At 41.7% G+C, this 27,040-nt stretch overlaps 2 protein-coding genes across 3 annotated transcripts; one reads left to right on the top strand and one right to left on the bottom strand.

The window, feature by feature from the left end:
- Positions 1–2,223: 2,223 nt before the first annotated feature.
- Positions 2,224–18,217, top strand: LOC135523725 (zinc finger protein 14-like). Of its 2 annotated transcripts, XM_064950570.1 has the most exons (7): positions 2,224–2,619; positions 9,941–10,143; positions 10,258–10,359; positions 13,637–13,729; positions 13,865–13,975; positions 15,117–15,240; positions 15,341–18,217. In XM_064950570.1, the coding sequence occupies exons 1-7, from the start codon at positions 2,592–2,594 to the stop codon at positions 18,034–18,036; spliced, it is 3,357 nt and encodes a 1,118-aa protein (XP_064806642.1). In that variant the 5' UTR covers positions 2,224–2,591; the 3' UTR covers positions 18,037–18,217. The 2 variants fall into 2 exon arrangements, with proteins under 2 accessions (XP_064806642.1, XP_064806643.1); XM_064950571.1 differs by lacking the exons at positions 2,224–2,619; positions 9,941–10,143; positions 10,258–10,359 and having other exon boundaries at positions 13,646–13,733.
- A 15-nt stretch (positions 18,218–18,232) lies between these two features.
- LOC135523724 (ER lumen protein-retaining receptor 2) lies at positions 18,233–25,223 on the bottom strand. The gene is made up of 5 exons (XM_064950569.1): positions 24,916–25,223; positions 22,330–22,430; positions 21,802–21,960; positions 21,075–21,327; positions 18,233–19,421 (listed from the first exon to the last, which is right to left on the bottom strand). Exons 1-5 carry the CDS (start codon positions 25,004–25,006, stop codon positions 19,387–19,389), a joined length of 639 nt encoding a protein of 212 aa, XP_064806641.1. The 5' UTR covers positions 25,007–25,223; the 3' UTR covers positions 18,233–19,386.
- Between the last annotated feature and the right edge of the window lie 1,817 nt (positions 25,224–27,040).

Here is a 27,040-nt window from a genome sequence, read left to right as displayed (position 1 = left end):
CGGTGCCACTCGACATGGTAACGCAGGGGGATCATAAGGAGCGGATTAGTCTATTCTTCATTGATTCACCTGCGTTTCCAGTGGTGCTGGGAATTCCCTGGCTAGCTCATCACAACCAGGTGATTTCATGGAGACAGGGGGCTCTTCGAGGGTGGTCAGAGGAGTGTTCAGGCAGATGTGTAGGAGTTTCCGTAGGTGCGACTACGATGGAGAGTCCAGACCAGGTTTCCACTGTGCGCATTCTCTCTGAATATTCCGATTTGGCTATCGACTTCGGCTCTCTTGCCTGTTCGGGCGGTGCTCAGCGGTCGTCGTCACCGGCCTACTAGCCGCCACGATCCCTTTTCCCCTTTTATGAGTTGCACCTGTTCCGATTTGTGTTTTCTTGATTTGCTTACCTACTTAAGCTTGTGAAGCCCGCCCTTGTTTGTTCAGGATTATTTTATGTTCACGTTTTGGATCGGAGGTGTTATTGTGCTCTGGACCGTGTTACCCTGTGTTTTGGGTGGATCAGTGTTTTCCGCCCTGTGTTTTGTGCATGACCATTTTGTTTCAGAAATAAAGTGCATTTTTCCTGTGAACCCTCTGCTCTCTGCACCTGATTCCTACCTTCCACTCCTAGTCATCCGTGACACCCACAACTGTTAGGACCTACATGAAGCTGTCCCAACAGCAGAGCTTTCTTTTCAGCGCTATGGAGTGGATCGTTACCACCGCTACACCTGGCTATCTGCAGAGCCTTGTCTTGCAGCAAAACAGTTCATTCAGCCTCATTTACTGCCTTTAAAATAAAAAACATAGCTGATATGACTGACTTGTTTAAACAAATGTGGTTTCTACTGACAATTGAGATGTACAAACTATGGCATAAGGGAACAGCGAGCAGATAAGAGGCAATCTGTAATTTCGATTAAGAAATTAATGAGCAAGCTAGGATGGACGTAGTCAATGTAACTATTTGTTCAGCACTTTTAAAAAGTACAGTGACAGAATTCAGAACATTGGCCGTTCTTACAGTATTCTCCCTGTACACTAAGTCAGAACTGTAGGATAAGCAGACAATCAAAGCACTTACAATATTTGATGATGGCATTTCTCTAAAACAGGCTATAGGTTACATGGAAAGGGACCAAATTATTAGGGTGAGGCACATGGGCTACTAACAGCTTACTCACAACATACAGTTAGTGTTACTTTCTTAGCTACACTATACATATCTCCCTGGCATATTACATAATTTATGTAGCAGCATACAATACTTGTTGTGCTGTGCTCACTTGAAAAGGCGGTCCTTCTTGTGGGCAAATTTGTCATCAAACTTTGTCATCAAAGTCTGGCATTCTATAGATTAACTGGGAACTCAGAAAAAAACAAGGTTGCCTCATGACGTCAGTGATCTCCGGTTGGAGCTCTAGAAAGAGGCCAGAGTTTCTGACTTGGAATTCCGAGTTGGATGATAGTTCAAAACGTGTTATAACAGTATTATAACAGTCAGAGCTAGTTTTTTTCAGAGTTCCCAGTTGTCTTGAGCTCACTGAAGTCTGAGGGTTCCCAGTTCAGACTTTCTAGTTGTTTTGAATGCGGTAGAGGTCATGCTGGATTGACAGCATGGTTGTCAAACTTTTCTGACCCATGGCATGTGAATGTTTATCCTTTTAAGCTTGGAAAAGAGACCCTTAAACCCAGACTTGGACCACGCACCCACTCCACTGACTAGCAGGCTAGTGATTGCTTTGCAACGCTTGCAGTTAGCCAATGATTCTTTCCAAACCACTCATTGATGAATTTGCGATTTCCAAATTGTTGTGTAATGTTTATGTCCAAGGATTTGCCAGTAGATTGTCGACTTGATTCCTGATGATGACTGCTTTTCTTGCTTGCTAGCTAAGATTTTGAAAGTATAATGTTGACACAAGCAGTCCAATCAAAGCAATTTGACATAATTTTATCTGTGGCAAATTACCTTGATGGGCACTTCTAATGTAAATCTATGGCTTGAATTTTCAAGCTCTTCCTGTAGATTTTGCTGTGATGTAGTGTCCCAATCAGTGAAAGAACACTGATCAACTTTAATTATTATTTTTTAGCTAAATGGGTGGGACTCAGAACAGGTGGGGCCTTTCCCAATCGGGTCGCCACTGCAACGCAGAGCTGTTTTCAAGGAAGTGAGTTGGTGTTTATACAGTACCTCCCGCCCACCTCAAGTCAAATTCCTACAACATTTATGAGACGCACAGCGATGCGGTACGGAGCTCAATTTGGCATCTATATGCATACGGAGCCTCCGAACACACTTTCATTACAAGCATAAATGGGCTTTTAAGGTTAGGGACGTCCCAAGGATCCCGGGTAGCAATAACCGTATTATTAGTAACGAAAACGCTGGTCGGCAGTCCTACTCTAAAATTATTCCGTATGGAATTGATTGCGCTGCTCAAATGTTCCGCTCCAGCGAACTTGTGTCGGAACAGCTTCCACACGGATGTAAAAGCGAGACATTTCGTATTATGCAAACTTGGAGTAAACGTGGATATTATTAACCTCATTATCATACCAAACGTTTTCGGATGTAACTGCAAGGAACACTCAAGATGGAAAGACGCATCAGGGGAGCAAAAGGTAAAAACATACTTGTCTCAAGAAGGTATATAGCTATAGTGGATAGACCTCCAGTAACCAACAACATGGCGAGCTAGCTAGCTAAGTGGCTAACTTCCTGAAACCGAATGTTGATGAATAGGAACAAAAACATATTTTTAAACCAACTTTGTCACAAGGTAGTTCTATGTCGAGGTAGACGTTGTATTAGACGACCCCCCCCCCCCCCTTGCAAATTGTGAAGAAAGTGGACATGATAGGCCATTTTTGACATATACATACCTCCTGTAAGATCCTATGATCCGTGAACAGTAGCTTCATGATACCGATATCTTGGTATCATTATACTCATTATATGTGGTCCCAAATATGAAGTAAGTCTAGATTCTGAAATGATTGTTTACTAAGAACTTATTCAACATATTAATATGAATATCTCAAAAGTGCAATATACTCTTCAAATTCGTCAAATTTCCAAAGTGTACTATCTGGTACTTTTGAAAATATTACCCATTTTATACATACAAATTTAACCAATCAGACCTCCTTTAGATTGCACATTCAGCACATCACCAGCAGAGGGAGTGCCCTTTGAGTCCATTTCCCATTCACTGTGTTGGTGTTGCTCATATATTTGATAATTACTTAACGTAGCAGTGAGCTCACTCTTGAAATGTTATCTACTTATAGAGTGTAGTGTTTTAAACAGTATGTCTAAAAATGAACCAAATCAAAAAGGTACTTTTGATATTTTTTTATGTTTAATACATTTTCAGAATGTAGGCATACATATTGTAGAGCACACTATAAGGAGTATAATGACACCATGACACCAAGATGATGTCTGTATCATGTACGTTTCACAGATCGTAGGGTCTTACAGGAGGCATGTATAGGCAGAGGCTAATGTTCCCCGTCACTGCAACGGACTTCCATCATATGGATTCTGGAGAGGTCGTTTTTCACATCTGTGCAAATCCGCAATAAAAATCTCCAGGGGGGCTGGTTTGGAGATGACATAGAACAGACATGCTTCTTGTCTGTATTAGGCTATGAAATATATTCCCAAATAAATGTATTCTCCCCAAAAAATATCTGCTCTGTGCACTGAAATGACATGCATGATTGTTTATGAAACTCTGATGTTAAAATGTAGGGAACTAAATAGTCTATAATGCACTGCTCAACTGCTGGCAAAGTAATTCAAAGCCTATATACTTTCACTCAGGATGTAACTTTCCAGTGTTGCTATTCTTGCCATGTAATGTTATTAAAACAAAATCGGACAACCCCATAATAGAATAGTTTTACCTCGTTGGCTTGTTGTGTGTTCTATGAGAGATAAATATTCCTCTCGAGGCGCATTCCAGTTGCGAGAGCCATAGGAGGGGAAACATGTATTCTGACAAGCCATCAAATGCACAACAATTCTTAGTGCAATTGCAGAAAAAAACATTTGAAAGCAGTTGGCAAATGTAGTTGAAGTCGATAGTTTACATACACCTTAGCCAAATACATTTAAACTCAGTTTTTCACATTTCCTGACATTTAATCCTAGTAAAAATGTCCTGTCTTAGGTCAGTTAGTATCACCACTTTATTTTAAGAATGTGAAATGTCTGAATAATAACACATTCCCAGTGGGTCAGAAGTTTACATGCACTCATTTAGTATTTGGTAGCATTGCCTTTAAATTGTTTAACTTTGGTCAAACGTTTCGGTTAGCCTTCCACAAGCTTCCCACAATAAGTTGGGTGAATTTTGGCCCATTCTTCTTGACAGAGCTGGTGTAACTGGGTCAGGTTTGTAGGCCTCCTTGCTCGCACACATCTTTTCAGTTCTGCCCACAGATTTTCTATAGGACTGAGGTCATGGCTTTGATGGCCACTCCAATACCTTAACTGTTGTCCTTAAGCCATTTTGCCACAACTTTAGAAGTATGCTTGGGGTCATTGTCCATTTGGAAGACCCATTTACAACCAGACTTTAATTCCTGACTGATGTTGCTTCAATATATCCACATAATTTTCCTTCTCATGATGCCATCTATTTTGTGAAGTGCACCAGTCCCTCCTGCAGCAAAGCACCACCACAACATGATGCTGCCACCCCCGTGCTTCATGGTTGTGATGATGTTCTTTGGCTTGCAAGCCTCCCCCTTTTTCCTCCAAACACAACGATGGTCATTATGGCCAAAGTGTTATATTTTTGTTTCATCAGACCAGAGGACATTTCTCCAAAAAGTACGATCTTTGTCCCCATGTGCAGTTGCAAACTGTAGTTTGGCTTTTTTATGGCGGTTTTGGAGCAGTGGCTTCTTCCTTGCTTAGCGGCCTTTCAGGTTATGTCGATATAGGACTCGTTTTACTGTGGATATAGATACTTTTGTACCTGTTTCCTCCAGCATCTTCACAAGGTCCTTTGCTGTTCTTCTGGTATTGACTTGCACTTTTCGCACCAAAGTACGTTCATCTCTAGGAGACAGAATGCGTCTCCTTCCTGAGCGGTATGACGGCTGCGTGGTCCCATGGTGTTTATACTTGTGTACTATTGTTTGTAGAGTTGAACGTGGTACCTTCAGGCATTTGGAAATTGCTCCCAAGGATGAACCAGACTTGTGGAGGTCTACAATTATTTTTCTGAGGTCTTGGCTGATTTCTTTAGATTTTTCCCATGATGTCAAGCAAAGCGGAACTGAGTTTTGAAGGTATGCCTTGAAATACATCCACAGATTCACCTGCAATTGACTCAAATGATGCCAATTAGCTTATCAGAAGCTTTTAATGACATGACATCATTTTCTGGAATTTTCCTAGCTGTTTAAGGGCACAGTCAATTTAGTGTATGTAAACTTCTGACCCACTGGAATTGTGATACAGTGAATTATAAGTGAAATAATCTGTCTGTAGACAATTGTTGGAAAAATTACTTGTCGTGCACACAGTAGTACTAATCTGCAATAGGTAAGCAGCTTGGTTTGAAGAAATCAACTGTGGGAGCAATTATTAGGAAATGGAAGACATACAAGACCACTGATAATCTCCTTCGATCTGGGGTTCCACGCAAGATCTCACCCCATGGGGTCAAAATGATCACAAGAACGGTGAGCAAAAATCCCAGAACCACACTGGGGGACCTAGTGAATGACCTGCAGAGAGCTTGGACCAAAGTAACAAAGCCTACCATCAGTAGCACACTACGCCGCCAGGGACTCAAATCCTGCAGTGCCAGACGTGTCCCCCTGCTTAAGCCAGTACATGTCCAGGCCCGTCTGAAGTTTGCTAGAAAGTATTTGGATGATCCAGAAGAAGATTGGGAGAATGTCATATGGTCAGATGAAACCAAAATATAATTTTTGGGTAAAAACTCAACTCGTCATGTTTGGAGGACAAAAAATGCTGAGTTGCATCCAAAGAACACCATACCTACTGTGAAGCATGGGGGTGGAAACAACATGCTTTGGGGCTGTTCTTCTGCAAAGGGACCAGGACGACTGATCCGTGTAAAAGAATGAGTGGGGCTATGTATCGTGAGATTTTGAGTGAAAACCTCCTTCCATCAGCAAGGGCATTGAAGATGAAACGTGGCTGGATCTTTCAGCATGACAATGATCCCAAACACACCACCCGGGCAATGAAGGAGTGGCTTCGTAAGAAGCATTTCAAGGTCCTGGAGTGGCCTATCCAGTCTCCAGATCCCAACCCCATAGAAAATCTTTGGAGGGAGTTTAAAGTCCATGTTGCCCAGCAACAGCCCCAAAACATCACTGCTCTAGAGGAGATCTGCATGGAGGAATGGGACAAAATACCAGCAACAGTGTGTAAAAACCTTGTGAAGACTTACAGAAAACGTTTGACCTCTGTCATTGCCTATATATATATATATATATATATATAGGCAATATATATATAACAAAGTATTGAGAAACTTTTTTTATTGACCAAATACTTATTTTCCACCATAATTTGCAAATAAATTCATTAAAAATCCTACAATGTGATTTTCAGGATTTTTTTCCTTCTTATTTTGTCTGTCATAGTTGAATTGTACCGATGATGAAAATTACAGGCCTCTCTCATCTTTTTAAGTGGGAGTACTTGCACAATTGGTGGCTGACTAAATACTTTTTTTGCCCCACTGTAAATTCTCCCCGGACCTCCTCAGCAAGGGGACTGGAATTGGTCAAACCTTCTTACATGAAAGGGGAGGTTAACTTGGCCCCAGACTATCAATCTGAGATCGACGTAAGTTTGTCATTGGATTTTTTTTGCTTTAACCCCTGTGTCGGGACTAAAAGGAGCTTAAAATGGCCACTTACATCATGATTTTTTAAAAATTGTTTGTTATAGAAATACAAAAAGCAAATGAAACATTCTTCCTCCCAATTTAAGTTTCTATGTGAGAATTGCCAAAGCAATCTTACGATACCCAAACTATTTTTGTGTCATGCTGACGTGGAAACACCCTAATCGATGATAACCAAAAAAATGTGAAGTCTGATCGTGGTCCAATTCTGTAGCAATAAGGTAATTACGAAACAAAGATACTCAATGGCCTCTTTCTTTATTCAGATAACGTTGTTAGACCTAGCTAGCTAGCAAGCTAATATCTCTTTATATAATTTTTACTTGCGTTTCTTAACCTATTTGATGTGATCGTTGCCCATATGATTACATTATTTTTAACTAATTGATGTACGGTCAAAAGTTTTAGAACACCTACTCATTCAATGGTTTTTCTTTATTGTTACTATTTTCTACATTGTAGAATAATAGTGAAGACATCAAAACTATGAAATAACACAAGGCCAAAAAAGTGTTAAACAAATCTAAATATATTTTATATTTGAGGTTCTTCAAATAGCCGCTATTTGCCATGATGACAGCTTTGCACACTCTTGGCATTCTCTCAACCAGCTTCACCTGGAATGCTTTTCCAACAGTCTTGAAGGAATTCCCACACATGCTGAGCACTTGTTGGCTGTTTTTCCTTCACTCCGTGGTCCGACTCATCCCAAACCATCTCAATTTGGTTGAGGTCGGGGGATTGTAGAGGCCAGGTCATCTGATGCAGCACACCATCACTCTTCTTCTTGGTCAAATAGCCCTTACACAGCCTGGAGGTGTGTTGGGTCTTTGTCCTGTTGAAAAAATAATGATTGTCCCACTAAGTGCAAACCAGATGGGATGGTGTATCGCTGCAGAATGCTGTGGTAGCCATGCTGGTTAAGTGTGGCTAGAATTATAAATAAATCACAGACAGTGTCACCAGCAAAGCACCCCCACACCATAACACCTCCTCCTCCATGCTTTACGGTGGGAAAAACACATGCGGCGATCATCCGTTCACCCACACAGCGTCTCCCAAAGACACGGCGGTTGGAACCAAAAGTCTACAATTTGGACTCCAGACCAAAGGACAAATTTCCACCGGTCTAATGTCCATTGCTTGTGTTTCTTGGCCCAAACAAGTCTCTTTTTATAATTGGTGTCCTTTAGTAGTGGTTTCTTTACAGCAATTCAACCATAAAGGCCTGATTCACACGGTGTCCTCTGAACACTTTATGTTGAGATGCGTCTGTTACTTGAACTCTGAAGCATTTATTTGGGCTGCAATTTCTGAGGCTGGTAACTCTCTCTAATAAACGTATCCTCTGCAGCAGCGGTAACTCTGGGTCTTCCATCCCTGTGGCGGTGCTCATGAGAGCTTGATCATTCAAAGTTCTTCATTTTCTGTATTGACTGACCATCATCTCTTCTCTTAAAGTAATGATGGACTGTCGATTCACTTTGCTTATTTGAGCTGTTCTTGCCATAATATGGACTTGGTCTTATACCAAATAGGGCCATCTACTATATACCCCCCTACCTTGTCACAACACAACAGATTGGCTCAAACGCATTAAGAAGGAAAGAAATTCCACAAATTAACTTTTAACAAGGCGCACCTGTTAACTTCTTGAAACTCCCCATCCCGGATCCGGGATCGTGACTAAAGCCTCAGGCTCATTAGCATAACGCAACGTTAACGATTTCTGAAAATCGCAAATAAAATGAAAATAATGCGCCTACTCTCAAGCTTAGCCTTTTCTTAACAACACTGTCATCTCAGATTTTCAAAATATGCTTTTGAACCATAGCAATTCACTAATTTGTGTAAGAGTATGCTAAGCTAGCTTAGCATTTTGAGTAGCATTTAGCACGCAACATTTTCACAAAAACCAGAACCAAATAAAGAAAATCATTTACCTTTGAAGAGCTTCGGATGTTTTCAATGAGGAGACTCTCAGTTACATACCAAATGCGCAGTTTTTCCTGAAAGCGTCTGTGTGTAGGAGAAATCGCTCCGTTTTGTACATCGCATTTGGCTACCGAAACGAAAATTCAGTCACCTACAACGTCAAACTTTTTCCGAATTAACTCCATAATATCGACCGAAACATGGCAAACGTTGTTTGGAATCAATCCTCAAGGTGTTTTTTCACATATCTCTTCATTGATATATCGTTCGTGGAAGCCTGTATTCTTCTATAAATTCCATGGAAAAATACTTGCAGCTGACTTTTGCACACCAATTTCGGCGCAGAACACCGGGCGGACACCTGGTAAATGTGGTCTCTTATGGTCAATCTTCCAATGATATGCCTACAAATACGTCACAATGCTGCAGACACCTTGGGGAAACGACAGAAAAGGCAGACTTACTCCTCTCGCATTCACAGCCATATAGGGAGACAATGGAAAACAGAGCCTCAAAAATCCTGCTCATTTCCTGGATGCCGTCTCATCTTGGTTTTGCCTGAAGCTCACGTTCTAGGGCACGCACAGAAAATATCTTTGCAGTTCTGGACACGTCAGAGTGTTTTCTTTCGAAAGCTATCGATTATATGCATAGTCGAGCATCTTTTTGTGACAAAATATCTTGTTTAAAACGGGAACGTTTTTCATCCAAAAATGAAATTGCGCCCCTAGAGTTTTAACAGGTTAATTGAAATACATTCCAGGTGACTACCTCATGAAGCTGGTTGAGGGAACGCCAAGATTGTGCAAAGCTGTCATCAAGGTAAAGGGTGGCTATTTGAAGAATCTGAAATATAACACATATTTTGATTTGTTTGGTTACTACATGATTCCATAGTTTTGATGTCTTCACTATTATTCTACAATGTAGAAAATAGTACAAATAAAGAAACCCTTGAATGAGTAGGTGTGTCCAAACGTTTGACTGGTAGTGAGTGTTTAACTCATCGCTCACTAGTCAGTACTCATTAATTCACTACTTGTTGCTCATCATTCAAACTTCTTTATTATTGTTTTATCATTTGGGAAATTTTTGTGTTTCAGGTCCCTCTCTTCCTCTCCACTCTCTGCGGCTTATGATTCCTCCACTGCGGCTGGTCTCAGCAGCCATCTGGCAAACAATCCAGCAAAGACACGTGATGGATTATGGGATGCTGGAGGAGTTTGTTACCATGGTTACAGAGATAGTTCCAGAGCTTCTGAATGACAGTCAGAGGGCCCAACTTATTCTGGGTCTTCGAGCACGGGTGAGAGAGGGAGGTGGAGCTAGTGCTCATTATGATGGTTAAGATGGGATATGATCATATTTAGTAGTGTTTATTGTCTCATACGTGTCCTGGATTGGTTTGCTCTGCTTTCAGCTGGTCCTGGAGTTGTGTCGCTCAAAGCCGATTACAGACCTCCAGACCATTCAGCCACACCTGGACAGGATACAGACCCTTACACCTTTCTGGAGGACACAGGTGAGCTCCTTAAGGCAGAGCCTCAGCTAATGTCTAAACCGGTCAGTGATAGACATTCATGTATTTCTGATATGACATGCAGACTAAGGGTAGTTCTGAGCGGTTGCTGTTTTTATGTAGTTTTAGATTATTACAGAAATAATCACAGTTTTCAGTTTTGAGTATTATATACACTGCTCAAAAAAATAAAGGGAACACTTAAACAACACAATGTAACTCCAAGTCAATCACACTTCTGTGAAATCAAACTGTCCACTTAGGAAGCAACACTGATTGACAATACATTTCACATGCTGTTGTGCAAATGGAATGGACAACAGCTGGAAATTATAGGCAATTAGCAAGACACCCCCAATAAAGGAGTGGTTCTGCAGGTGGTGACCACAGACCACTTCTCAGTTCCTATGCTTCCTGGCTGATGTTTTGGTCACTTTTGAATGCAGGCGGTGCTTTCACTCTAGTGGTAGCATGAGACGGAGTCTACAACCCACACAAGTGGCTCAGGTCGTGCAGCTCATCCAGGATGGAACATCAATGCGAGCTGTGGCAAGAAGGTTTGCTGTGTCTGTCAGCATAGTGTCCAGAGCATGGAGGCGCTTCCAGGAGACAGGCCAGTACATCAGGAGACGTGGAGGAGGCCGTAGGAGGGCAACAACCCAGCAGCAGGACCGCTACCTCCGCCTTTGTGCAAGGAGGAACAGGTGGAGCACTGCCAGAGCCCTGCAAAATTACCTCCAGCAGGCCACAAATGTGCATGTGTCTGCTCAAACGGTCAAACAGACTCCATGAGGGTGGTATGAGGGGCCCAACGTCCACAGGTGGGGGTTGTGCTTGCAGCCCAACACCGTGCAGGACATTTGGCATTTGCCAGAGAACACCAAGATTGGCAAATTTGCCACTGACGCCCTGTGCTCTTCACAGATGAAAGCCGGTTCACACTGAGCACATGTGACAGTCTGGAGACGCCGTGGAGAACGTTCTGCTGCCTGCAACATCCTCCGGCATGACCGGTTTGGCGGTGGGTCAGTCATGGTGTGGGGTGGCATTTCTTTGGGGGGCCGCACAACCCTCCATGTGCTCGCCAGAGGTAGCCTGACTGCCTTTAGGAACCGAGATGAGATCCTCAGATCCCTTGTGAGACCATATGCTGGTGCAGTTGGCCCTGGGTTCCTCCTAATGCAAGACAATGCTCGACCTCATGTGGCTGGAGTGTGTCAGCAGTTCCTGCAAGAGAAAGGCATTGATGCTATGGACTGGCCTGCCCGTTCCCCAGACCTGAATCCAATTGAGCACATCTGGGACATCATGTCTCGCTCCATCCACCAACGCCGCGTTGCACCACAGACTGTCCAGGAGTTGGCGGATGCTTTCGTCCAGGTCTGGGAGGAGATCCCTCAGGAGACAATCCGCCACCTCATCAGGAGCATGCCCAGGCGTTGTAGGGAGGTCATACAGACACGTGGAGGCCACACACACTACTGAGCCTCATTTTGACTTGTTTTAAGGACATTACATCAGTTGGATCAGCCTGTAGTGTGGTTTTCCACTTTAATTTTGAGTGCGACTCCAAATCCAAACCTCCATGGGTTGATAAATTTGATTTCCATTGATGATAATTTTTGTGTGATTTTGTTGTCAGCACATTCAACTATGTAAAGAAAAGTATTTAATAAGAATATTTCATTCATTCAGATCTAGGATGTGTTATTTTAGTGTTCCCTTTATTTTTTTGAGCAGTGTATATTTTTACATTGTGGGTTGAATGCTGTAACAACGCAGAATAAAACTATTAATAAAAGTTTCATGATGGTAGTGACTGCCCATTAATGCTTATCACTTATTAACTTCTTATGGTATAGGGGACGATTGCGTCCCACTTGGCCAAAAGCCAGGGGAAATGCAGCACGGCAAATTTAAAAAAAAATTATATTAAAATCAAACTTTCATTAAATCACAAATATAAGATACTCAATTAAAGCTACGCTCGTTGTGAATCCAGCCAACGTGTCAGATTTTAAAAATGCTTTTCGGCAAAAGCATAAGAAGCTATTTTCTGATGATGGCACAACAGTAAACAAAGAGGAGCATATTTCAACCCTGCAGGCGCTACACAAAACGCAGAAATAAAATATAAAACGTGCCTTGCCTTTGACGAGCTTCTTTTGTTGGCACTCCAATATGTCCCTTAAACATCACAATTGGTCCTTTTGTTCGATTTAATTCCGTCCATATATATCCAAAATGTCCATTTATTTGCGCGTTTGATCCAGAAAAAAACGGCTTCCAAAATGGGACACGTCACTACAAAATATTTCAAAAGTTGCCTATAAACTTTGCCAAAATATTTCAAACTACTTTTGTAATACAACTTTAGGTATTTTTAAACGTTAATAATCGATCAAATTGAAGTCTGGTCTATCTGTGTTCAATACAGGAAGAAAACAAACCAAGCTACTTTTCAAGTCTTGCGTAACTCTCAACAGTGTTACGCAGTTCCTAGATGGCCGTACTTCTTCATTGCACAAATGAATAACCTCAACCAAATTCCAAAGACTGATGACATCTAGTGGAAGCGGTAGGAACTGAAAACAAGTTCCTAAGAAGTATCGTTTGCCAATGAGAAATCATTGAACAGACAGAGACCTCAAAAAAAAAAAGATTTCTGAACGGTTAGTCCTCGGGGTTTTGCCTGCTACATAAGTTCTGTTATACTCACAGACAAGATTCAAACAGTTTTAGAAACTTCAGAGTGTTTTCTATCCAAATCTACTAATAGATGGGCACGCTATTTATCCGAAAGTGAAAATGCTGCCCCCTATACCTTAAGAAGTTAACCATAATTTCTTCACATTAAAATCACTATTTTTCGAAATACATGAGGCTGAATACCAACTATCCATCACTTAGATCATGTATTTTCAGGTAGCGATACCTCACGAAGCGACAGCTGCTTTCTATATCACCAAGGTCACGCATTCTTCTCTCTTCGTAGCAGGCATACAAGATACACAGACTGGACAAGTAGATGCGCAATGAATTATGGTCATTGTAGTTAACTACTATGTTTGTTTGTGTGAAGAATATTGGCCTGTTGGAATCTACAACTCCCTACTACATCGCACAGTTCCGTCTAGATTTTATTTTTCTAGAGAAACTGTGCAATGTGTTCATTGAGCTCACAGAAGGGGAAAAAATAACAAAATGAATTCAAATAATTGAACCGAGGATGGTCAATTAGTTGTTTAAAAAACAAAAATAATAATATTCTGTGTTTAAGGCTGATGCAGAGGTAGGATTATCTGAATCCAATTTCCTGGGGCTGGTTCAAACCCTTCTGAAAGACCCAGGCGAGAGGGAACATTTCTTCCAGGTCAGTAAGTATTTGGCTATGGAATAGTTGTGGGTCACTTCCATTATGTGTATTTCCACTGCTGTGTATTTCCAGAAATTCAATAATACTCTTCTAAGATGTTTTCATAGCTTATATTCCTTTACTCTGTTTTAGGATGTTTTTCCTGTAGAATTTGGTCCAAGTTATGACGTAGGCATACAGAAACTCATGTGGCAATTCCTTTCGAGACTGGAGAAGCTACTTCCTGTGTCAAACTTCCAACAGGTACTAGTAGAAATACAAGTATATACAGTACCTTCAGAAGGTATTCAGACCCCTTGACTTTTCAATATTTTCCTTAGCAATCTACACACAATACCCCATAATGACAAAGCGAAAACAGGTTTTTCAATTGTTTTTTTTTTGCAAATGTATTTTTTTTTAAACGCTACCTTATTTGCAAAGGTATTCAGACCCTTTTTGCTATGACACTCAAATTGAGCTCAGGTGCATCTTGTTTCTATTGATCATCCTTGAGATGTTTCTACAACTTTTTATTTAACTAGGCAAGTTAGTTAAGAACATATTCTTATTTACAATGGCCTACCCTGGCCAAACCCTCCCCTAACCTGGACGACGCTGAGCCAATTGTACGCCCTATGGTAGAATGGCCAGACGGAAGCCACTCCTCAGTAAAAGGCACATGACAGCCCGCTTGGAGAATGCCAAAAGGCACCTAAAGACTCTCAGACCATGAGAAACGAGATTCTTTGGTCTGATGAAACCTAGATTGAACTCTTTGGCCTGAATGCCAAGTCTCATGTCTGGATGAAACCTGGCACCATCCCTACGGTGAAGCATGGTGGTGGCAGCATCATGCTGTGGGGATGTTTTTCAGCTGCAGGGACTGGGAGACAAGTCAGGATCGAGGGAAGGATGAATGGAGCAGAGCACACATCCAAGACTATGCAGGAGTGGCTTCTGGACAAGTCTCTGAACTCTTTGAGTGGCCCAGCTAGAGAGGATCTGGAATTCTTTATACCACCACTACCTTGTCACAACACAACAGATTGGTTCAAATGCATTAAGAAGGAAAGAAATTCCACAAATTAACTTTTAAAAAAGCACAACAGTTAATTGAAATGCATTCCAGGTGACTACCTCATGAAGCTGATTGAGAGAATGCGCGAAGCTGTCAAGGCAAAGGGTGGCTACTTTGAAGAATCTGAAATATAAAATATATTTTGATTTGTTTAACACTTTTTTAGGTTACTACATGATTCCATGTGTTATTTCATAGTTTTGATGTCTTCATTATTATTCTACAATGTAGAAAATAAAGAAAAACCCTTGAATGAGTAGGTGTGTCCAAACTTTTGACTGGTACTGTATATTCCTTCTAACTCTGTATTCCTTATTGTGTCAGGCTGCCTTGCTGCTCAGTGACATCCCCTCTGTTCTGGAGGAATGTGTTGAGTCCATATCTCACCCTCAGCAGCTGAAAACCCTGCTTCAATACCACAGAGATCTCTGCCAGCTGGACAACCATGGTAGGCATCTCGCACCCATCATTTTCATGCTATATCATGGATTTGTTTTGGACCCCCCATTGCAAATTTAAGACTGTTGCATTTTGGTTCCCTTTTTCAGACCCTCCATCTTCCACCGATGGGGACTGCATTCTCTCAGCTCTCAGTCTTCCTCCTGTGGAAAGGGTGGTAATTACAACAGAGGTGAAAAAAGGAACACGTATGGATGTAAAAGAAAGAGAAGGGGTGGATAGCAGATCAGGGGAATGTGAGAAAAACAAAACATCCTCTGTTAGTGATGAGGAGGTGGAGGATGATGCAGAGTTTGCTGACCCAGAGACAGACAAGGTGGAACCAGAGTACGAAACAGTGATGGGTATAGGGGAAGATGGTATAGAGAAGCCTTTTAAACTAATCAAAACGCAAGAAGAAAATCATTATGAAAAATTCAGAAAAAAGCCCAAACCTGAACAAAAGAGAAACATAGGCATGTCTAAAGAACCCTCGGTGGACCAACAAGGGATTGTCATCGCTAACATGACACAGACCCCCAAATCAAATCAACAGGTCCCAAGATCCAAAAGGTCCTTGGAGCGTAGGACATGCAAGTTGTGCGGTAAGGTCGTACAGCGTCCTGCAGTCTTGAGGAAACACATGTTGACTCACACTGGTGACTGGCCCTATCAATGTCCTACCTGTAAGAAGATTTACAAAGCCTTGGGAAGCTTCCAAGAACATACTGAAAGATGTGTCTTTCCTATTGAGGAAACACCTGAGGACAATGAGTCATCCATATCAGTGATGCAATACAAGGGTCTGATGTTGAAGAAAATTTTACCACGTCCGCAAGAACAAAAAGCAGGCCCAAATGAAAAACAACTCAAACGCATTGTCTGCAAGACATGTCCTGTTTGTGGGAAGACTTTTGCAACAGGTTCAAGCATGAAGCGGCATCAGATTATCCACACTGAGCCCAAAAAGTGCAGAGTGTGCAAACACATCTTCCCTAACTCTTCCGAACTGAAGATCCACATGGAGTCCCATCCGAAAAAAGGAATCCATCAATGTAGTAACTGTGAGAGGACCTTCAAGCACGATTACAGTGTGAAGGCTCATGAAGAGGCTTGTCTTTTTCTGAGTCGTCAACAAGGGGAGCTTGGAGAGAGCCGTGGTTCTCCAGCTACGGGGCAGACAGACCCAGGGCCATCAGGCAGTACACACCATCAGAGCATGACATGTGAAGCAGGAATCATACAACTCTCTGCAACTCTGAGCAAACAGAATTCTGCCTTCACCTACATGCATTCTGTGGAGGGGTCATCAGCGAGAGCAAAAAGGTCTCTGGAGCGTAGGACATGCAAGGTGTGCGGTAAGGTTGTACAGCGTCCTGCAGTTCTGAGGAAACACATGGTGACCCACACTGGTGACTGGCCCTATCGATGTCCCACCTGTAAGAAGATTTACAAGACCTTGAGAAGCTTCCAGGAACATATTGAAAGATGTGTCTTTCCTATTGAGGAAACACCTGAGGACAGTGAGTCGTCCTCCACCAATGCAACCAAACACCCATCTTCCACCCCGGAACCAAACACACCTATAGGATCATCCAAACGCTGTGCAAGGTGTCCTATTTGCCATAAATTTATATCGGGATACCTGAGATATCACATTCTCTCTCACTCAGATGAGCGCCCACACACTTGCCCCCGTTGTGGGTCGAAATACAAGTTCGACTTTGTATTGAGGAGGCACATGAGACTGTTTTGCAAGGTGAGGAAGGGTGAACCTGTTGAATTAGGGGAAAAGAAAATCCACAAGTGTAATGAATGTGGGAAGGAATTTGGGCTAAAATCCACACTGACAGCACACAAACGCATCCACAACCCGCTCCGCTGCGCCTATTGCCGAAGGATGTTCCCAGACCAAGAAACGCTTGCAATTCACAAGGTAGAGCACAAACCGGTTCAATGCACCATGTGTGAGAAGAGCTTCAATGTGATAAGATACCTCTCCAGACACTACGTGGATGACCATCAGTTCAGCGGGCCGTTCCGCTGCACCTACTGTGAGAGGAGCTATGCCGAGTTATCTGTCTTCGTCCGGCACGAGAGGACACACACCGGGGATCTTCCATATAAGTGCTCCCATTGTCCCAAGAAGTTCCATTTTGAAACTGCTCTTGTGACACACCAGAGAACGCACACAGGAGAGAAACCGTGCCTTTGCTGGGAGTGTGGAAAGAGCTTCCAATCCAAGGGGATTCTGAAAACACACATGAATCGTGTTCACACTCCTCAGGTGAAACGTTTCCCTTGTTCCCAGTGTAACAAAGCTTTCAGGGACAAAGGTCAAATGAAGATGCATGAGAATGTATACCACAAAGGGGTGCGTTACCCATGCTCCTACTGCGGTAAGGGATTCTATAGCCCTGCCCCATTGGCAAGACACGTATTGATTCACACAGGGGAGAATCCTTATTCCTGCACATATAAGGAATGTACCAGAGTTTTCAAATCTGCATCTGAACTGAGGATACACATGAGATACCATACTGGAGACCGGCCATTCAAGTGCAAGGACTGTGGGAAGGGTTTTGTTCAAGCCCATTATCTCACCATACACCGGCGAAGTCATACCGGGGAGAAACCGTATTCGTGTCTCACCTGCAACAAGTCCTTCAGCACCTCCCATCAGTTGAGCAGACACATGAAAACGCACACAGGAGAGAAGCCTTACCAATGTACGGATTGTGGGAAAGCTTTCAATCGTAGAGACCGTTTGCGGACTCATCAAGATAAATGCCATCCAGCTTTTTAGTTAAAGATCCTTTGTTCTCAATGTTCTATAAATGCAGGTTTGTGTTTTGCAATTGTAAATTAACTGCTTATGTAGCTAGTAACAAATGACAGCCTAAACTCACCATGCACATTTTGTTTGTTGCTATGGCTGTAATGACTACTTTCTCCTTCTGGGATTAATAAAGTACAATCAACACCCACCTCTTCTCATTCAGTCAAGTGTTTTCCATAAAATCTTTATTTGTGGTGGCAACAGCATGCAAAAGAACTCAGTAAAAAAAATAGGAATGATCTGCATGTGAGGCCAAATAAGTAAAGGCAGATGTCTGGTTACAATTCAATGCCCATAATGTGTCAAAGATCTAAAGTGAGCTCAACAATATGCACATCATGTAGACTAATCTATGGACATTAAGAAACATGAATCTGCATAAAACATGACTGGTTTCAGGAGCTGATGTCTGAGTTGGTAGCCTATATATTGCCAATGAATGGACTCATTTTGAAATGATACTCAGGTAGTAAAATATAGATACAGGTGATTTGATGGTGTAAATTTAAATGAAAGCCATTTACAGCAATGAAGATAAGGCAGTTTATCGATACTGTATTTCAGTGAAACTCTTTGGGGGTGTAAGTGATGGATTTCAAATAGCAGGTGACAGTTACAGGTCAATTCAAACTAAATTGATTAGTTTAATCTTTTTGGAGGATATTAAGTATTGACCAGGGCATGAATGAACAGTAACTGGCTGTCTTTATACAGGAATGTACACTGGGTCAGAAAGTGAAAAAAATACAAGTTTGCCAACCAAAGCCAAGGGAATAACACTCCATTACACTTCCCCTCTTTCTGGATTAAGGAGAAATAAGAAGTACATTTGAGGTTGCAAATACTCTTAAACGGTTTTAGTCAATACTATCCCACCACGGAGTCCGCTCCAATATTTTACAGTGCCAAATCACAGGCAATTTATGTTTTCAGCTCATTCACTAATGTGTCAAATCAGAGTACACATTTTTATTTAGAAAACTTTTCTTCCTTTATACAGAGTAATAAAAAAAGGTCAGGCAAGATGCATCAAACAGAAGTCCGAAGGCTTCAGGATGGCCTTTTCGGGTTTGTTCTGGGTTGCAGATGGAAATATAATTAATAGAGCTGAAAATTCCCTAGCTCTATACAATACATTTCTATCTGAGCGCTCTGACATTTGCACCCTCCTGAACAGGTGTTGCTGATAGTGGTCAAAAAACAGGACAAACTAAGCGGCTCGCTCTCTGTCTCAGGCATCTTACACTGGCGGGGGGAGGGGGTAAACTCATGTGCCACCCCCCCAGCGAATCTGCCAAATCGGTCCATCTTTGGCACTTAAGCTGGCAGACTCAGCTTCTTTCCTTTCAGTACTGAAACAGAGGAGAGATTTTTTTAGGTTCAACGCACCGGTTAAACAGATGACCTTAGCACATTGTGACAAATACCAGAAGTTCCCGGTGAGTGTTTTACAGTGGAGATGTGGGCAGGTATATTCAAGAATGAACTTGAGAAAGAAGACGAGTAGGCGGCCATTACGTTGCAATAAACTTTAGTGAACTATTAACAGATAATATTGACAAAAGAATACATTCAAGCATCGTGCATAATGGTGCACAAGAATTCGAAATGCTTTGCAGTTGTGCATTCTCATGTACAATGATGATCTGCTCCTATATGTAGCTATTTTGTAAATATTTTCTGTTAATAGTTCACTAAAGTTTATTGCAACATACTGGCCACCATCTTTTTTTACTGAGTGTTTACAGTGTATATACTGTATATACTGAAGTTTAAAGGTCCAATGCAGTCATTTCTATCTCAATATTAAACCATTTTGGGATAACATGTACCTTACTGGGGTTGTTTTCAATTAAAAAATATCTTCACAAAAGGCAATTTCTCAAGGACTGTCTGGGAATGGTCTGAGTGGGGAGGGGAAAACTGAAAATGTGCCGTTATTGGCAGAGGGGTAACCTGGCACCCAGCATAACATGACCATGCCTGTACCTCCCACAGAAACCACTTCATGTCACTATTCCCTCAACACTTTCCCTGGTTGGCACTTACTGCACAACTTTTTTTTAAGTCACTCAAAAAAATGGTGTAGGGTGGCATTTTACCCCTAGTTACCCTACAATTGACCAGTGCTAGGTTTAGCTCCACTATTCACTCAGTGAATTGCAGAGCATGTTTAACCATTACCCTGCTAAAAACTTGGTTTAAAAATGGTTCAGTCCACACATTTGTGAGTTGAGAAATGAATAAAGTAGGAATGGAAAGCTGGGATCGCCCTCTTATCAAAGGCCATTAAAGCTGCTGTTTTTCTTGTGATTGGAAGAATAGTTGTGCATTGACTGCTTGTCAGAATACATTTTTTATTTAACCAGGTAAGCTAGTTGAGAACAAGTTCTCATTTACAACTGCGACCTGGCCAAGATAAAGCAAAGCAGTGCGACAGAAACAACACAGAGTTACATGGAATAAACAAGCGTAGTGTCAATAACACAATAGGGTTTTAAAAGAAAGTCTACCATATGTGCAAATGGCATGAGGTAAGGCAATAAATAGGTCATAGTAGCAAAGTAATTACAATTTAGCAGAGATAACACGAGTGCTAGATGAGCAGATGATGGTGTGTAAGTAGTGATATTGGTGTGCAAAAGAGCAGCAAAGTAAATAAAAACAATATGGGGATGAGGTGTGCTGCGCCATGGCAACTTGAATGCACCTGGAGAGGAATATTTATTTTGTATAGAACACACAAGCCAACTAGGTAGATAAAATATTCTACTACGAGGTTGTCTGTTTTTTTTCTATTAATTACTTGTTTTGTTTGCAGAGGAAAAGTAAATGGAGATCGTTCTAACACCTTCAAATTGTGCCTTGACCAAAATATGTTTCCATGTTTTTTTTGGAGTGGTGGCAATTTTGCCGTGGCGCAGCACAACAGTTAAATGACTGCTGCGGAAACACTGCTCCAAACTTACTTAGAAATTAAGTCCGAAGACTGCAGCTCGACTCACCTTTTGTCACATACAGATAGAAGAAGTCACAATAGAGGATTGTCTGAACAACACCGGCCACGATGGCGATCATGTCGAAGAATCCCTCGAAGTAGAAGCGCCAGATCCAGTTGATGAGGTAGAGAGCCCGGTACAGGCCCAGGAAGAACAGGTAGTGGGTGGTGATGGTCTCCGCCTCGCCCGTCTTACTGATCATGAAGAGCTGGGGTAAGATGGCCACCGACTCCAGGTAGATAGAGAACGTCCACAGGATCTAGAGGGAGAGGATATAGTGAGAGGTGGAGTGTGTGGCTGTGTAGACCCATTTCCCGGCTGTGTCGTGAAAAGTTGCGTGCGCAGTTCCGAATCAGAAAGCGGTTTGTGTACATGAAAGTAAATACGATCACATCCGACTTATCGTCATGACAACATCGCAAATGTCAGAGCATTGATTACCTAGCAAGCCAGCGAGGCATGGTAAAATATCACACATGGAGATAGAAGAACATTATACTTGTTGAGCATAGCTATAGTCAGTCTTGTGTGTTTTCATGGTCATTACTCACTGCTAAGTTTGAAGGTACCGACAGTGTATGCTAACTGCGACAGGGCGTTTTGTTGCGAGAATGGGCACGCATCACTCGAATGTGACGTTTGCTTTTAACCAAAAACAATGCCTCTACATCAGTTGCTGTATAATGCAGTATGCATTCATCTTAATGAGAGACAAGAGGGTGGGTGTCCTTACCTCGAGGGGAGAGAAGTCGTGGTTGACAAGGAACGCCAGCCCTCCTACAGGGACAACCAGGAACTCCACTCTGAAGGTGTCGTGGTTACCGTCATAGGTGGCCTTGAACTTAGCGTAGATCAGGTACACGGTGGCGTACGCACAGCCAATGTAGATTACCTTAAACGATACAATACACCAATCACTAACTTGATCCCTTTCACTGTTATTTGGAAGATGTGTGTATACATCCAATTAGGTTAAGCACACGGCAACCTCAGAAACCGATTAGAAAAGTGAGCAAATTAGCTGCTTGTTTTTTCAATGTACTAGTGGTTTCCATAATTAGAGGTACACACTCTTGATGCACCCACTCATACACCAATGAACCTTGGGTATACAAGGGTGTGTCAACTTAACAGTACTTCAATATTGACTCGTGAGTAGATCTCACTACTATAGAGAATGGGCAGGGTGTGTTGCTTGAAAAAAGCGCTCTAAGAGGATTAGCCTGTCACCCTCACAAGGTCCATTGTTTGTGTGTCTCACCTTCATGGTAGTGTTGTAGAGGGAGATGAAGGAGGTGAGCAGGTCCAGGTAGCGACTGGTGAACACCAAGGCAAACAAAATCTGACTCTTCCCAGAGATACCTGTCAAGAGAGACAAAAAAACAACCAAGTGTATGAGACGTCAGATGTCTGTCTCTCTTCTCTTCTAAACTCACAACAGCCCACCATGAGTACATCTCAAAAGCCCTAAGTGGCTTCCTCTCATTCGGTCTCATTAACTTCATCTGAATTGTGAAAGAATTGAGATGTTAACCTTGCATCCTTCCTTAGAGTAACCACTGATCTCACTGGACAGGGTTGGTGTGAGGCTATGAAGTTAAATCCTTGCTTTCACCTATCCAGTCAGGTCAGATCAGTGTTAATTCTCAGGGAGGCAGAAAAGAAAGAAGTGTTTTTGAACAAGGACTTTGGTGCCCCTTGGTAGAAATCGAAACCCGGAAAGCTAATTTTGTCCCATTTACTGGCTAACCCAGTTAGGACCTGCAGACTCAACTACACAATGTTTTGTGTTCCATCTTACACTTGTCAATGTCATCAACTTGAAGGTACTGCTATGGCAATTCCTGACATTACAGGCATTATGGCTGTGACTTATTCCACAAGCAGCAACATCAAATTAATATAAAGTGACCTTTGTTTGTGATGCTTGCATACATTAATTTCTGATTCTAACTGCAGGAATGAAAACATGACAGATCAAATCCACTTAGCATCTTTGATGAGGTAAAAGCTAGTCGGACTCCATACAGGTGAATTGCAAACACACAACCAACTGAGTGTCTGATAAGAAGTAGGCTTAGTACAGCATTATCACATTCAAATGCTTAGACCACCTGATGTACAATCCTGGGCTTGCCATGGCAAAAACCTACCATTTCAGAATGTGCTGAAAGAAGATCCATCCCTCAACCTTCCTATGCCTGAACAATACACAAAGATATTGTATGGCGATGGTCAGTGGCTACAATCTCAGTTATGTTTTGAGAGCTTCTTTCCTCTCTAGCATGGCCAGGTAGAGACAACTGTGATAAAAATCCAAAGCATTTTATAAAAATCCAAAGAATTTTAAACACAGACATAGATAGACTTACAGCTGCTCCGCCTCAGAAGGCCAACCTGCAAACACTGGCAAGTGGTAGCACCCTCTTGTAGTCAAGAAGCTCAAAATACATGAATAACATTGCTAGACTAGAGTATATTAAAAACGGAATTAAACTTCGTTGCTTGCAGTGATGAGATTATGTTTCTAATGACAGGCCCAGTACCTGAGCACAAACTGATTTTTGCCTGGCTGGAATGTGTCTAATCCAATATCTTGTGTGAGAAGCTACCTGCCTACTGAAGTTGTTGATCGTGACAGGCATCAGTGCCTCCTTTGACAAGTCAGATCATCTTAAACCTAACCTTCAACCCCAAACCTGTTTCAAATCCAATTTTATTTTTCACATGGTTAATAGACAACAGGTGTAGACTAACAGTTAAATGCTTACTTACAGGTCTAGTTCCAAAAATGCAGAGTTAAAGATTTAATAAATTTAAGTAATGACACAAGGAATAAATACACAGTGAATAACAAATAAAACATGGCTATATATAGGGAGTAGAAAATATCATGGCTATATACAGGGAGTACCAGTACCGAGTTCATGTGCAGGGAGGGGTACGAGTCAATTGAGGTACCTATGTACTGTATATATAAAAGTAGGGGTAAAGTGACGAGGTTAACAGGATAGATAAAATACTAGCAGCAGCATATGTGGTGAGTGTGATAGTGTGTTTGTACGCATGTGTGTTGGGGTGTCAGTGTAAGTATGTCTGAGTGTGTGGGTCGAGTCAGTGCAAAAAAAAGGTCAATGCAGGTAGTCATTTGATTAGCTTGTTAGCAGTCTTGTTTAGAAGTCTTGTGGCCTTACACAACAGACTGCAACAAGCCTTGTAATTCCCAGGGGACATTGGAAATTGACTACTTTAATTCTGTATAAATTAAAGTAACAAAGTCCTGTATCAGCTGTGCATTTGACAGCAATTATATATTTTTTAACCATAATATCCGCGTTAAATGACAGCGCTACCACGTCAAAGGACAGACCAGGGTAGCGACGCTTGGGGGGGGGGGGGGTTGAATTAGCGGACAAAGATCAAAGGTTTCTGTACTACAACAGGGATGATGAGGCATGACATACCACACACACTGAAAAGCGTTTAGTGGGCCCTGTAAACTGATGTGCGCAGATGTTGACCTGATATCGCTAGTTAATAAATGAGTGGGGTACTCAACACAAGTCAACTAACGTTACTTAGCAACGGACATTGCATGCATTTCATTTGGGTGTATTTGATTTGCTGGACTTTGTCCTTTCCCAACACTGTCCTGTTTACTAGGCCGTGCTAGCATCAATGCTAACAATCTGATTTGATGAAGCCTCAAACTAACGTTAGTTGCCTAGTAGCAGTTAGCTTGTCAACAAAAATCCACTACAAAGAAACGTTGCTAGTTTAATAGCTAGGTACATTGCATTGGAATTGAGATATATGCTGCAATAGTCCAAATGGGAATCTTACTCACCAGCACAGGACCTGGTTTTCCATATTTTTAGCAGCAGGATGATGATGGCTGCTAAATGTGAGAGATCACCAGTGAGTCTGAAAATGTTCATGATTCTGTTGGGTGCTGCAGGCGGCTGTGCCTTCGCTAGAACGAACCTGTGCGGGTCAAATCAAATACGACCTTCAAGCCTCCGTTACTTGCAGGTTTAAAACCTTACAATAGGTTCTGTCAGGCACCTAAATCGACGTTTTCCACGGTCTGGATGGGAAAATGGCGAGTAATGCGCGACGTGGCCCGGAGACGTGGCCAAGGATAGTCGCGCCCAATGCAAGCCGGGAATTTTTTTTACGTTCGCCTAATGAGAGGTTGGACACGCCCGTGATCACGGAAATGTATTTTATATTTTCAACTAATATATTTATAAAAACTAACCCACAGACTAATTTGAGAATTTGTCAGTGGAATAAACAACAACTTTGCAGAAGATATTCATATGAAAGTGAAGTAATCACCAGTCAGTCAAATGCACATTGTACATGACACACATCAAATATCCTTCATTCAAATGACATCCTAATCTGATACTACATTTACACGTCATCTCAAACGTCTATTGCGCTTTCTAAAAGATACAAAAGTTTACGATTGAATATGAAGATCAAGAATGACATGTCGCAGAAAAAAATAAATGTATTTGTTGTTGAGGGGATATTATTTTTGAAGTAAAATACAACAGTGAGTGGCACATTATTTAACGTTAACGAGTTTTACTGCCCATAATACTTCAGTTTGGAGGTATTCACTGATAAGGTCTCGTATTGCTATCAATAATCAATCCAGATACCAGTGTCATTGTAACAGAACGATACTGCCCAGTTGAAAATACAACAGGTAGAAAGTGTTTGACTGAATCAATGGAGATCCAACTATTTATATATACAGTTTCACAATGTTTTATTGCTGGAGATATTAAGTATCAACCCAGAATAAGACAATACATTTAAAGCAATATACTTCAACAAAGAACAGACAATTTGCACAGTGATATGGAAAATTACTGAGGATAATAGCAGATGACATTGCCACTCCTATTTGCCATATCTTCAATTTAAGCCTACTAGAAAGTGTGTGCCCTCAGGCTTGGAGGGAAGCAACAGTTATCCTTCTACCTGAGAGTAGTAATGCCCCTTTACTGGCTCGAACAGCCAAACAATCAGCCTGTTACCAACTCTTAGTAAACTTTTGGGAATTTTGTTGTTGTTGACCAGATACAATGCTACTTTCAGCATGCTTATAGGGAAGGACATACAACAAGCACTGCGCTTACATAATTGGCTGATGATTGGCTGAGAGAAATTGATGACAAAAATATTGTGGGGGCTGTTTAGTTAGACTTCAGTGCAGCTTTTGACATTATCGATCATAGTCTGCTACTATAACAAATGTATGTTTTAGGGTTTTACACCACCTGCTATATTGTGGATAAAGAGTTACCTGTCTAACGTAACAAAGAGGTTGTTCTTTAATGGAAGCCTCTGCAACATAATCCAGGTAGAATCAGGAATTCCCCAGGGCAGCTTTTTTAAATCTTTACTAACGACATGCCACTGGCTTTGAGTAAAGCCAGTGTGTCTATGTATGAGGATGACTCAACACTATACACGTCAGCTCCTTCATTGACTGAAATGACTGCAACACTTAAAAAAGAGCTGCAGTTAGTTTCAGAATTAGTAGCAGGGAATAAATTAGTCCTAAATATTTCATAAACTTAAAGCATTGTATTTGGGACGTATCATTTACTAAACCTCAACTACATCTTGTAACGAATAATGTGGAAATTGAGCAAGTTGAGGTGACTAAACTGCTTGGAGTAATCCTGGATTGTAAACTGTCATCACCAAAACGTATTGATACAACAGTAGTTAAGATGGGTAGAAATCTGTCCATAATAAAGCATTGCTCTGCCTTAATGGCACTATCAACAAGGCAGGTCCTACAAGCCCTTGTTTTGTCGCACCTGGACTACTATTCAGTCGTGCGGTCAGGTGCCACATAGAGGGAATTGCAATTGGCTCAGAACAGGGCAGCACGCCTGGCCCTTGGATGTACACAGAGAGCTAATGTTAATAATATGCATGTCAAT

The sequence above is a fragment of the Oncorhynchus masou genome, chromosome 31, assembly GCF_036934945.1.
Source record: "Oncorhynchus masou masou isolate Uvic2021 chromosome 31, UVic_Omas_1.1, whole genome shotgun sequence".
Taxonomy (NCBI): domain Eukaryota; kingdom Metazoa; phylum Chordata; class Actinopteri; order Salmoniformes; family Salmonidae; genus Oncorhynchus; species Oncorhynchus masou.
The sequence above is the reverse complement of the archived record's forward strand: the minus strand, read 5'-3'. Positions and strand labels throughout refer to the sequence as shown.